General features: G+C 45.8%; 4 protein-coding genes across 4 annotated transcripts; 2 read left to right on the top strand and 2 right to left on the bottom strand.

The window, feature by feature from the left end:
• The first annotated feature begins 3,352 nt into the window (after window positions 1-3,352).
• On the top strand, window positions 3,353-6,298 carry EAE98_009105 (uncharacterized protein). The gene is made up of 2 exons (XM_038956726.1): window positions 3,353-3,514; window positions 3,569-6,298. The coding sequence occupies exons 1-2, from the start codon at window positions 3,492-3,494 to the stop codon at window positions 6,114-6,116; spliced, it is 2,571 nt and encodes an 856-aa protein (XP_038806792.1). The 5' UTR covers window positions 3,353-3,491; the 3' UTR covers window positions 6,117-6,298.
• A 949-nt stretch (window positions 6,299-7,247) lies between these two features.
• Window positions 7,248-9,271, top strand: EAE98_009106 (uncharacterized protein; the record flags this gene model as incomplete). Its single annotated transcript, XM_038956727.1, has 2 exons — window positions 7,248-8,918; window positions 9,068-9,271. 2 exons carry the CDS (start codon window positions 7,248-7,250, stop codon window positions 9,269-9,271), a joined length of 1,875 nt encoding a protein of 624 aa, XP_038806793.1.
• Window positions 9,272-9,616: 345 nt separating this feature from the next.
• EAE98_009107 (uncharacterized protein) lies at window positions 9,617-10,529 on the bottom strand (the record flags this gene model as incomplete). Its single annotated transcript, XM_038956728.1, has 2 exons — window positions 9,617-10,371; window positions 10,469-10,529. 2 exons carry the CDS (start codon window positions 10,527-10,529, stop codon window positions 9,617-9,619), a joined length of 816 nt encoding a protein of 271 aa, XP_038806794.1.
• Window positions 10,530-11,915: 1,386 nt separating this feature from the next.
• Window positions 11,916-13,727, bottom strand: EAE98_009108 (uncharacterized protein; the record flags this gene model as incomplete). The annotated part of the gene is made up of 1 exon (XM_038956729.1): window positions 11,916-13,727. One exon carries the CDS (start codon window positions 13,725-13,727, stop codon window positions 11,916-11,918), a length of 1,812 nt encoding a protein of 603 aa, XP_038806795.1.
• Window positions 13,728-13,840: the final 113 nt, after the last annotated feature.

A 13,840-nucleotide genomic window follows, 5' to 3' on the forward strand; every position in this document is an offset into this window, starting at 1 on the left:
TGGTTGCACTACATCTGACAGAAAGTTACCAAAAAAGATTTCCAGTGCTGCAGGTGACAGACAGGCCACTGACATAGCTGGGGAGGATCAGCGAGTGGGAAACAGCGTGCGGGGTAAAGGCCCTTGCTGGTACCTCTTGGATCCTTGCGATGCTTCGTCGGGACCTCTTCCTCTTCCTTCAAGAAGCATCGGGCCAAATTCCCTAAAGAGGCATCGGGATTTGATGAGGGTTGGATACGAGATTCAAAGTTTTGAAGTGGAGATTCGATCACGGCCGGCTCGTTGGTATTTGTATGAATTGGGTGATCAGACGATAGAATTTCATTTGTATCATGCACATGCCATACAGATATCCTGGTTAATGCATCGGTCTCGGAGAAACTTTTGGTGATTCACCAAATGCCTAGGTAGACATGATTGGTATGATGGCTTGGGTTTTCAGCTGGTAGTCAGTTGCCATTGGTCCTTCTCCCTATTGTACGAAGTATACAGTACATAATACTCGGGACTCATTCATTCACAGGGGGTTTTGCAATTGAACGGCGGTGACGCTGGTCACAGATACCTAATATCCTCGGTTATCACATTCGGTGGGTGCTCGAGCTCTGTTACTCTCTGTGATTGATTCAATCATATGCGGTTTTAGGTTGCGGGAAGGTCTCTGAGAGTATGGAGAATCAGGGGCACCATTTCAACGCTCCAAGTCTCATCCATCTTCTATGAGCTGGCTACTGGGTGTAACCTAAGCAAGTCTCGAAGAGTCGAGCCCAACAATCCAAGATCTTCATATGAGTTTATCCCATCTGCTCCATATCTATTTATCCACTGTCGGCCACCTTGCAAGTACCTGAAAGCGAGGTTGCACAACAGAGAACACGATACTGATAGGTTCACAATTGGATATACCCCGGTTTGGGGTAGGACAACAGATCCCCCGCGTTTTTTGATATGGCGAGTCCGGAGCAAAGGGATCGCATCGGGATGATCGTGTTATCAGAAAAGTCAAAGATGATAGATAGCACGGCCCGGGACTGTTGTACCGACACTCTAATATATGTGTTTGCTTCCATTTGTTGGATCTCTGTTTTGTGTGAAAGCCGATGAAATTGCATCTACATAGGAAGTGATTGATTAGTCGAACAAGTGGCGAGTAACATCGCATATCACGACTTGGGAAAACAGTTTCCTTGTACTCGTAGTGCATAGATAGATAAGTATACCCACTATCCAGATATTGTAGACTGCACAGGCGTATCACATGGTCGGCGTAGCATGAGCCATAAATTGACTGTGAATCGATTGAGAATTTACTACTATTACTAATACTAATACTAATACTATTACTGTCATCAGGTAAGTGTACAATGTAATGAAGTCCCAAGAACGAGTGTGCTACCTAATGAATAACCTGAAGCTAGTCGAGTATTGCTACGTACCAGTTCGTAAATTGGAGTAATTTGGAAGATTTGTTATTGATCCATGGAAGGTTTCTGATCTAGAAGAATGCTCATCATTACATTTAGAAGATCGCCCGAACAAGAAGAAACTCGTAAGCTTGAAACAATGTTAAAATTAAATTCAAACGTTATTCCAAATTATCAGAGAAAATTCTAGATAATTCCAAATCAGTAGACATGCAACAAATGCAGACATGTCGTTTGATCACAGGATTGTCACGAGATAGCGATATTGACTGGTTAATCCCTATCATTCCGTTCAGCGTTTGGTGATGTGTACAATAATAATAAGTACTGAGCAGGCACATGCTGTACATTTCATCACAGTGGGACACTTTCAGAGCCCCTTCATCGTTCTCGTCTAATATACCTAGGTAGGTAATTGCAACAAGATTCTCCGCACCATTGTCTCCATTGCAATAATAACTGCGATCTCTACTTCCTGCCAGCCTCCCAGAGGGATCTTAGAGAAGCGATAGCCATTCGATTGTTGCCAAGATTGAATGAAAGCAAATACAAGGTCATTTTTTCCTGGTTATGTCACGACAATGATTGTACGACAGCTTAACATCGCCAGTGAAGTGAATTCAACTTGCGATAGAAAAAACACTGAGCGTTCGCTTTATTATTTATTATCTTTTGGCGTGAGTGTTAATTGAGCGGTTTGATATCAATTGTCGAATCTGCATCGCAACAGAGGCGGCTCGAATTGCAATCCTACCAGCCAGCCCACTTTCATATGTAAGATGATTCTCCGCGAGCGAAGGGAACACAACGACTGTTCTTTGGATACGATGGCGTGAACTCACTCTAAATTATAGAAGGACTTGAAGCTACCAGAAGGCTTAAGACAACTCATATAGTTAGAGTAAAGCACAATGACTGCAAAATCAGGTTGTAGTTGTGGATACGGGGCCCTACCTAGTATCTCTTCACTGTGGCTTGTACCTTGTGTGATGAGAAGAGAAGAGAAAACTTGGAACCATTGAAAGTTCAACCAACACCTGCAGGCATAAGAATTGGAGAGACAGCATCATAAATTCATAAATTCATGATCACGCTTCCATGGTCGGGATTCTTAAATGATGTCAAGCCGCCACACAAAGTGGCTGAAAAGAGGGGCAAATTAAAAATGCGGGGACAGCCTTTTTATTCCTGTCTCGCCCTGTAAAAGATTCTTGACTGCAGGCACCACGGCAACATCAAACAGATCATTTGCGGGTCCCTGCCAACTTTATCTCCCATTTACCCTTTCTAGCCATTCTTGCTGATTCGATTTGGACATCTGGGTGACATTTTGTGCATCCTCAAATAGTATACGAGTCCACCACGAGAAGTGGGATTCATCATAATTTGCTGGGAGCTCCCGATGTACCGGTAGATCTTATTCACCAGTTTCATCATCTCTCACGAGAAGGGAGGTAAAATGTCATGTTGGGGGTGACAGTTGGTAATGAGTAGAATGAGTAGGATGGGAATGCAGGATTTCCTAGGTACTTGCATCAATGCATACTAGGTAGGTAGGGAGTTCAACTGAAAGCTAACCTGATGTGGAGGGCTTCTTTGAGATCAGACCTTGATATCAGCAGCACAATTCACTCCACCACGATTTGGTCGTTTGTTGCGCCATCTTCCCGGTAACTTTTACATCATTCCACGCGTTTGCTAGCCAATCAGCCAGCATTTCAACCCGTTATGAGACAATGAGACCATGCTACAAGAGAATGTCAAGCTTTCGGTGGATAGCAAGTTGTGGAGGCTGACGACATCGTTCATATCGAAATCTACCCCTCAATTACCTTGATTTAGCTTGTCAAATACTTGTCAAAGACGCTTTGGGACCAAGTACAATGATACAAATACTTCGCTGTTGCCGCATTACTTTTGACTTTCCTCCCATATACAATTTACTTCTTGCTTAAGATACCCCTTAGTTTACATACAAACTTAATCATCGCACTTTTACGGACATCAACAACCAATTGAATACATACATACCACATACTACAATCAACAATCTTCTAAATCACAATCATGGACAAGCTCAAGGCACTCCTGTAAGATATTTCAATCTACCACTACCAATCTGACAAATGCTAACCTTTGAATAGCCACGGCACCACTCCGGAACACGAGAAGGAAGTCAAGGAAGAAAAGAAGGCCGAGAAAATTGAGCAAAAGGAGGAGAAGAAGGCTGAAAAGCATGGAGCTGCTCACTCGAACGCTGGTGAAGGAAGCCATCTCGCAAAGGGTCCCCACTCTGAAACCCACCCACCCGCAGTCACCGATGCCAGCCATGCAACCCATACCACCCACGCGAATCCTACATCGGCAGGTCTAAGCCATACATCAGGAGGACTTGCCCAAGACAACGTTCCTCACAGACCTAGAGACTCTGAATTTGGTTCAACTGCCACTGGACCAAACACACATGCTCATGGCATCGATTCCGCAACTCGCACAAATGAAGCCGGGCTTACAGGACACAACACTAGAGACCCTCTCTCATCACACACTGCTGGTGTTCCATCAAACACTACTTCTGGCTTGGGTGGTGTCACTAGCATTCCTTCAGGAAACGGTTTAGATACTCATGGTAGAGATAACATCGGCAGTCACGGAAATTCCCACCTTGGCAGAGATGCAGCCATTGGAAGTGGAGCAGTTGGTGCTGCAGGGTTAGCTGAACATGAACACCGAAAGCATGAAAATACCAGTCTTGGATCTCATCCAACTCATGGACATGCTGAGGGCTCTCACGGAATACATAACTCGGCTGCATTAAATGCCGCTGACCCAAGAGTCGATTCAGATTTGGATGGAAATCGTCTTCCAAACAAGACTTCATCTGGTTACGGCACTCAAGATGCTTACGGTACAACCACAACTGGCTCCTCAGGACATCACTTAGGTCGTGATGCTGCCGCAATTGGCACCGCAGGAGCTGTTGGAGAGGGCATTCATCATCATAACAACCAACACAGCCAAGGTGGTCTTCGAGGAACTACTGGACCTCATACCACGGCGACTGCAAATCTTCTGGATCCTCATTTGAGTGGTTCCGGAGTTCGTACTGAAGATGCTCACACTCATCACGGACATGGCTCCAAATCAGGCCTAGTTGAAGGTGGTGGCGCTGAAGAGGCCGACGGTGTTCATGGTAGTAAGGGCACTTCTGCTGCTGCTGGCGTAATTCCAGTTGGAGCATATGAAGCTGGCCATGGACATAACACCACTGCCGGACCACACACGTCCAACTTAGCCAATAAAGCAGACCCACGAGTGGATAGCGATCTCTCAAAGCAACAGAACCACCATTATGGACGTGATGCTGCTGTAGCTGGAGCTGTTGGTGGAGCTGCATACGAAGCCAACAAGCATCATCATAACTCCGCTAACACTACCGCTGGTCCCCACTCTTCAAACATTGAGAATAAGGTTGATCCAAGAGTTGATAGTGATCGCTCAAGAGAGCAACATCACTATGGACGAGATGCTGCTCTTGCTGGTGGAGCCGGTACTGCCGCATATGAGGCTGATAAACATCACCACAACACAGCACACACTACAGCTGGCCCCCATTCCTCAAATCTTGAGAACAAGGTTGATCCAAGGGTCGATAGTGATCGCTCCAAGGAAGGTCATCACTACGGTAGAGATGCCGCCCTTGCAGGAGGCGCTGCGGGAACAGCTTACGAAGCCAATAAACATCACAACACTCACGGTCTTGACCAAAAGCCTGTCGGTAAAGATCTTGGGGATAAACTCCACGGCGCTGAGAGAAACCGTGGTGTCAACGGACCTACCGGATTCCCTCATGAGAGCGGACATTCGGTATCAGCTGGTCCGGTAGGATCTGGTGTTCCAGGAGCTCCTCGTGGAAATGTCCAAGTCTCTGACAACACCCACGGCCATAATCCAAACATCGAGCCCCCAGTTCATAACTCCACTGGACCTGATCATATCTTCACTGCTCCAGTCATGGATGATCCCGCGGCCAATGCTGCTCTTCGAGAGGGAAAGATTGACCAACATGAACATCGCCCTGGAGATGAAGGAGTTAGAGGCGTTGGACGTGATCACGGTGAAGATCACAGCTTCTCTACCGGTGGCGGACATGAGCACAGCAAAAGCAGAGGATTAGAGAATGAAGCTCACTCTTCCCCATTGGGCAACACTTCTTCAGGCTCTGGGTTGAAGCACGATAATCTAGCTGGTCATAATACCACTTCTACTGGTACCACAGGTTTGAGCCACGGCTCTGGGCTCACTGGTCACAACACTACTTCTACTGGTACCACAGGTTTGAGCCACGGCTCTGGGCTCACTAGTCACAACACTACTTCTACTGGCGCTACAGGCTTGAGCCATGGCTCCGGTCTTCACGGTTCCGGCTTGACTGGTTACAGCACCGGTTCTTCGGGTAACAACGTTACTGGTTTGAAGCATGACGTTGGTTTGCCTGGAAACAACAATACTTCCACTGGTACTACAGGCTTAAGCCATGGTTCAGGTCTCACTGGACATAACACAACCTCCTCTGGTCTCAACCATGATTCTGGCTTGACCGGATCAACTGGTACCCATGGCCTCTCGGGCGAAAACAGATTGGGAGAGACTTCTGAGTTTGGAAACACCACCAACAATCGAGTTTTGTAAATGGAATCGACAGGCAGGCGAACGGTCGATTGAATGATATTATTCATGTGATTTATGATTATTATGATGATTTAATGGTTTCTTACATTGTCTTATGCGGGCTTAAGGCTTTCATGTATATTAGTTAGGTTTATTTATTTATGGAAGGGAATCGAATGAATATGATGATATTTACAAAATCATGAATTTGCAAAATGAAACGTGATAAATCGAAAGTGTTCATCGGAAGTTGGTAGGTAACTTTGCATGAAAAGATTTAAACTAGAGCAGGCGAATTCCTATCTAGAATCAAGAAAGAAGTCCAAGTATCTTTCATTCTTGATAGCTTCAGGCTAGAAGTTTGGCTAGTTTCCTTTATGGAACGAAATTTTTATACTAGTCAATGATATCTAATAATGACGTCGTTTCTCTGTAAACTTCAATGTTTTTCCTCTACCCCTTCTCTTGGATCTAGAACTTTGGAAACTTCATAAGTGTGAGATCTTACCTCCCTAGTATATGCATCTGACGATCACTTTGGCGCTAATATGGAATTGATCTTCTTCACATATTAACCTCATCGTCTCCAAATTCTCTTCTCCATTATTTCCTTTCATGTATACACAGAGGATCTACCTATTTTCATTGTTAATCTTATATATTTCCCGTCTAGAAATTTAGTATACTGCAACTTTCATTCCGCCACTTACAGAGTTAGGTAGACACGCAAAGTTAAGCATGTATAATCTGTTACCTCGTACAGGGAAAGATAATGTGTATCATAATTCGTGCTATTTGATCTCGTCGCCATATCTGTATATACTTTTGATCTTGGGTCTGTGTATTCCGTTTCGATGGCCGGTTTATTGGTTACTTTCTGGGGCGCCGGTGTTGGAGGCGATTTTGCTTGCGGGGGGTGAGAGGGAGAGGGAGAGGGAGGGAGAGGTTGGTGATCGGAGAGAGAAGGGGGAGTTTGATAGGAGTAGGAGTGCGAGGATTCTGCGGCATTTTCCTTTGTGGCCGCTGGCTACGACGCTGGATTTGATTTACTGTGTTTGTAGGACGAGTTGGCTTTTCTACTATCTGTTTGCGGGGGTGTGTTGGGGGTGTGTGCCTCTTGTGTGTCTGTTCCAATTTCCGGGGGCGGGAAAGATGTTGCGGAGACAGTTGAGGAGGGTGTTGTTGGTGAAACGGTTTGGGTTGCAGTTCATTGAGGATCGGATTGGGGTTTTTGATATTCCGGGGTTGGAGATTGATACCGAGATGGATGGGTTGATGGTGGTGCGGGGGATGACGTTGAGGTTGAGTGCGATGAGTTTGGTGGTTCATGGGGTGGAGGTGGGGTTGAAGATGGTGGTGGGGGAGGGGGAGGAGGAGGAGGAAATCGAAATCGGGATTGCGTGTGAGGAGGTGGTGGTGAGGTTGGGGAGGGGCATTGAAGTAGGAGATTGTTTCGTGAGTGTGAAGGGTGGGGAGGGAGAGTTGAGTTTCAAAGATGCGGAAAATGGGACTGCACGGAAGGGCGATGATGAGAAAGGAGAGAATGAGATTTGGGAGGTGGATTCGAAAATGTTGAGAGCTGTTAAGGGGAACGAGGTGGAATTTGATAACGGGATTGGGAACGTCAACGTCAACCAAAATGAGGCTGGAATGGTAAAAACCGATATGATCGACGGACATGCACCAGTAGATACAGATGTGAAAGAGGGCATCAAAATCATCAGAACCATCACTCCAGACGACACCGAAGCAGCCAACGAACAATACAACAAGACCATCGAGATGATCCGCTCCACAAACAGCATTGAAATCTGCCGTCAAGAAGTCCAGCACCTCGTGCAATCCAAAGCCGAAAGAACCCCCCAAAGCACCGCCAGCCACGAAACCGTCAACCAAAACAGCAACAATGAGATCCGCGCCGCAATTTGTTCTCAACTCCACCGCCAACCATCCATCACGCACCCTCCATCCCGCTCCATCAAAGTCACCACACTCCAAACCTTAGCACCACCCCACATCCGCGCCATTCTGCACCGCCTCCCCATGCTCCTTCGTCTGCTCCTCCACCCGCTCGCGCACTTTCACCCCGTGAAAATCTCCTCCCTCACAGCCACCGGATCCGGAAAATGGATCCAAGAGATCCTCTCCACAAAACTCTTCAAAAACACCACAATTTACACACCCCCCTCCTCCCCCACCTCCCCCATCTTCTCATCCGCATCCTTCGCGTCTCGCAGACCATCCGATCCCACCGCCGCCGACGACGACTCCGCCATTCCCAAAATCCAACAACGCATCAACGAGTGGCTCTTACCCGCCAATTTCGTGCTCCAGCTGGGTTCCATTACTGGTCTTGCACAGGTCCCCTTCCTTTCCACATACGATATCCACTGTTCGCTATCCAGCAGCAACATACAAGTCTACCGCACTCTCCCCTCCACCATTGCATTAAAACAAGTTGTGCGCCTCGGGGGCGCAGACGCCACATTTGCGATTCCGAGTTTTCTGCTGCCGCATCATGAACATATATTACCCGCTCGAGCTGCTTCGTTCGAGAGAAGAAGGGAAGAAAACGGAGATGGGAAAGTAGACCAATCTACCGAAGAAAAAAGAGATGATGGATCAAAAGAAGATGAATGCGTAGTTCGCATAGCAGCACATGCACAATTACCCATAGTAATGGATCAGGAGCTATTAGATTGGCTGGCGAGTGTTGTGAAGGCGAGTAAGGTAGTAGAAGTGGAGAGGGAGAAACGATGGATGGATGAGGAGATCCACGGATTTCGGGATTTGGTGGGGGTGGTGAAGGGAGGGGTGAAGGATGTATGTATTTCCATTTTCGATTCTTGTTTCTCTCACCCCCTTCTCTTAAATACCTAGGTACTTTATTTTGGACCAGCTTCCCACATTCCACTTCCTTGCCCCTTTTTCTTCTTCTCGGTGACTAATTGAATCTCGTGATGAACCATAAGGCTCATAAGGGAATGAAGAAAACGCTTGTCAGCGCCACGGTTAACGATAAATGGATCGCCAAAATGGTAGGGAAGGTGACGAAGAAATTGGAAGAGGCGAAGGGGGATATTGGATATGCGGGAGATATCAAGGTACCGCTGGGACCTTATAGATTAGGAGAGGAAGCGAGAGAGAGAGGAGAAGGAGATAAGATATTGCCTTGAGGAATGGAGGGAAAGGGTGAGGTGTAAGATTATTCTAGTGAAAATGTAATATAATTTGTATAGAATGCCTTCAGCTTGGTATACTGGGCAATGAAAAAATTTGCAAGGGCTAAATATATGCCCAACATCCATCTAAATTCTAAAATGATGGCAGCAGCTCCCTGAGCAAGCGACCATATATAAAACTGCGCAGATCGTTGCAAACAGACCTTAGGAATGTGGCCTAGACCCTCAAATTAAAAGTTCTCTTTGAACCATCCAAATCAACTTCAAATGACAAACTTTATAGAAACCATGATCTTACAAAGCTCCCTCAAATGCAATTTCCCATCACATCATACCACATCACAAACCTTCAGCCTCTCTCTCCTCTCCTACAGCGCTTGCACACCACTGCACCAATCCCGCAATCTCATTCGAAACCGTCGACAACCTAGGAATATCATGACCACCCCCATGATTCCAAACCTTTTTCTTTCCCGCACAGAAGCTCGCCAAATTCAGACCCGCCAACCGACGGGGATCTTTCTGCCCATAAATATGAACGGTAGGGATCTGTATCTTCCATCCCTCAGGAACTTGTAATCCATATGGATTCTCGATGTCTATGTTTTCCACATTCAGAATTGATGTTTTCTCCGCCTTTGTATTCCAATAATCATCTCCAGGCTTGGCCGTTTCGACCGAGTTCGCGGTTGCGAAGAGTTCTTTGACAGATTGTGTTTCCAAATCTCGTGTCAAGGATGGAATCTCAATACCCAGATCTTCGATGATAGGTAGTGGCATGCCTCCACAGATAAAAATGGCACAGCTGAACGGTAGAGGAATATGCGGTCGTGTAACCTGATGATCTAGCAAGAACCCCGCGACGAGCGCACATCCTTGCGAAAAGCACATTACACCATCGTAGGGACCATTCTTATCAATGTGTTCTTGGAGGTACGAGTAGGATTCGCGGATGGCGGAGGGATCTGAGGAGTGGTAATAGGCGTAATATGGAGGGTTGAAGAAGAGTGATACACCGGCTGCGGGGGGAGATGTGTAGGGACCATCGAGGAAATCGAATGTATATGAGGGGGGAAGAAGACGGCGGAATGTTGCTGGGAGGTATGCGTTAGAATATGGGTTTATATGGTGGGATTGTATTGTAGGATAGGAATTTGGGTGAAGATCCCTAGGGAGGAGAAGATATCATACCAGATTGAATAGAAAAGATCTCAGCACTTGTGCCTTTTCCATGTAAACATAAAAACCTCATATTGTCCAAAAGTTGGGATATTTCGCACACTCCAAATAGTTCAGATAGACGACACAAAGTAATATTGAATCTAGATATCCAAGATGCAAAAAAGGAAAAGGATACTGGTCTTGTCTTATATACAATTATCCATTATGGCAAAGCACACAAGACCATTGAATCGCAATAGAAGACCTCGGTGCTCGGTGCCCGATCATGTAGTCACTGTAACACCACATCCCACATACTGACTGTGCTTGATGTGCTGTGCCAGCCATACCTGACGTGCTGTAGCGTGTTATCAGTAGAGGGATTCCTGCCTTGGATTGTGTTGAAGAGTATGACGGATGCAATTACTTTTTTCCATTCATTTGGACGTCGTCTTCTTCCCAATGGAGAATTCCATTTGTGCGATATACACTTGAAGGACCTTTTCGGACGAGACAGTTGTATTCGAGCATGAAATATTTGGTGGTTAAGTGCTGTGCTCTCTCTGTAGAGCATCGATATCGATCAGATTCCGGAGTTTGTCAGTGAACCTTGATAGGATGGATCACCAGATGTCTGTGCTGAGCTTGAATCTTAGTGGTCGTCGCGTCGCAGCTCAAAACTAGTGGGGGTCAACAAAATCAACAAAATCAACAAAATCAACAAAACATACCTATGTACCTATGTACCTAGATCTAGACGACATCTTCACAAAACCCCTTTGCTTCGCGTCCCTCTAGAAAGCACGGCATGCCCGTATATTCTTCCACTGGAAAAGCCATACAGTATCTCCTGATGTCCGAGAACTGTGTGGTTGAAGATTACCACTTCGAGTGAAGGGCTATTTTTAGTGATTTGGTATGGGCATCGGAGTTGCGGAGTGTTGTGTTATGGCCAGCTCTTGTTTTTGTGTCTATGAATACCATCGTGGCTTATGAGAAGAGCTTCTACTGTGTGTTACTTCGCGATACCGTATGGATTCTTACTTGATGGGTGGATAGTTTCATTCTTCTATGGTGATATCACCGAGTAGTGCTTTCTCATGGAGCTTTTCATGACTTGGACATGTTTGTGTTGAATTTACATATATTAAACTACCTACCTACGAGTACATCATGGAAAGTTCCAATATCTACATACCTCCTAATACATGTTACCCTCAAACCTTCCGGGTATCCTCATCCTGTCTATCTTGAAAAGTATACACTTCAATGCCCCCTTATTCTCAACAAATAATATTACTACCGTGGCTTTCAATCAGATCGGAACCTCTATACTTGCTTCCACTGCTGCTGTAGATCCAAGGTGATACGCAAACTATGGAAGGTCGTAAACCATGAACCCTCGCTTGGATAAAGCATAAACTCCCCTCTAGTACACCGGTTCGAGACTTGGAGGAGAATCGAGTGTGCTCCATCTTTATAAGTCATCACTTGTTCTAGTTTCCACTAGCGAATGTCCATAGTTCCAATAATATCGCCCCTGCCAGTTCCGAACAAGCTTTCCGCTGGCAAGTAATGCTCGGCGCTCCGAGCTTGAAATTGGCACGCTCAGGACCAAATTTTGAATCGAATTTCTTTTGAATATTTCAAGTCCATCGCTCCACGAGCCACTTATGAGATAGATATATTGTATTCTCATTTCTACATCTGATGACTTTAGATTGTCGATGAATGTTTCTAGCTCTGATAGATGAAGCGGTACAAGGGACAAGTATATTGATCTGAGATTCGGCCATTTACGACTGGTGAGAATTGCTCCCAAAGAACGCACCGATGGATCCTGCTCCAAACCTCCCAGCCCCATAGCGTCGCGCGATAGATGGATGTCAATCTTTTCTAGAGCATTTGTGTTCACAATCGCAGAAAGATATTTAACCAGACCATCTGATTCCGTGGGCGTCCACTTACCACGTGCATCATCTTCGTCATATATGCAATGAAATTTTAACTGTTTTAGCCGCTGTGTCGCAGCTGAAAGTTCTTGGAAGTCCTCAAATGAGGCCAAAGTTCTGTGATCGTCGGGACGTTTTATCTCAATACAGATGTTTTCGAGAGATCTGCCAGCCTTGTGGATAGCACCTGGCAGCCTAAGAAATATCTGAGCGGATGGCGAGCTCCAGCTTGTATCGGCTCGGAGGTATGAAAGGTCATCATCCTCAATCCCAAAAACTTTGGATTTAATGATATCGTCGATAAGTAAATCCTCGTTTTCAGAATATTCAAACAGGTATTTTGATCTTGAATAAATTTTTGAATAAAGGATGTAGTCATAAAAGCCATCAACTCCCCTGTCGCAAATGCGAAGTGCTTTTGCCCTTGGCATTCGAGCGACCGCAGTGCCAACGCCCTCCAGAAATACATTCTCTTCTGATAGGAATTTTTGTTCTGCATGGAGATATTTATACCGCTCATAAGCTTTGCTCCAGAAGGTTTGACTCCAGCTTTTATCAGTGATACTGTCGCCCGATCCATATATACACCGCAGATATAACTCATCAATCATCCTGGACTCTTCTCCCTCGTCTACCGGAACTGGATGAAATTCCACCGTCTCTAGAGTTTCATTCAAGTACCCTAACTTATGGTGACGGAAATTCTCAAAGCTATCGATCGACATGCGGTCCAAGCAACGAGTAATGACAGTTACTCTTCTAACACTTTTGCCGATAGTAGGATGACGAGAGATCATATCAAGGCGCGCAAGGGATTGTGCATCCAATTCAACACGCACGGTAGGAAGAAGAAAGGATGAGGCGACATTGCAAAATCTTCGGCATACTAATCGTAGACTCTGGATCATTTTTACGCTGTCTCCAAGTTCCATATCCCGTTTGGCAAGCGATTCAAAGGTCATCCATGTCAACATTTGGCCCTGGACGGTAGAAGGAGGCTCTCCGAGCTGTGGCTCTGCAAGAAAGCCTACAATCAACTCCAGCAACTCATCTGAAAGTTTGAAAAGTCTTGGCTGTTGGACGATTCCCCGGCGCGATAATAAATTGTCAAAGTTTGCGATAGGAGTATCTACTGTGCTCACAATGCTTTCTCCTAGGTCATTTAAGGACGGGAAAGAATCATCCTCGGCGCCTGCCTGCGCTCCACCACCTTCTCCAAGATCCGAACTGGCATGGAATCCTGGTTCTCCTTCTGGCTCCGTTCCAAAATCGAATGAAGTATCTCGCAAGGACTTGGATAACTCCAGTTCCGGCTGGCTCTCTATTGAATTTTCCATCTCAAAATTAGAATTATCCAACTGGCGGTCGAGTAAATTGAGAGAACAAGTATCCGTCGTCGAACGAACGTCTTCGTTTCGAGACGTGTTTACAAACTTGTGAGATATTGACG

The sequence above is a fragment of the Botrytis deweyae genome (assembly GCF_014898535.1).
Source record: "Botrytis deweyae strain B1 chromosome Unknown BDEW_026, whole genome shotgun sequence".
NCBI lineage: Eukaryota > Fungi > Ascomycota > Leotiomycetes > Helotiales > Sclerotiniaceae > Botrytis > Botrytis deweyae.

Bases quoted from the DNA above. Each gene is read 5' to 3' on its own strand.
- EAE98_009105 (XM_038956726.1), top strand. From the start codon at position 3,492: ATGGACAAGCTCAAGGCACTCCT. The intron at 3,515-3,568 runs GTAAGATATTTC...ACCTTTGAATAG, and splicing joins GACAAGCTCAAGGCACTCCT to CCACGGCACCACTCCGGAAC.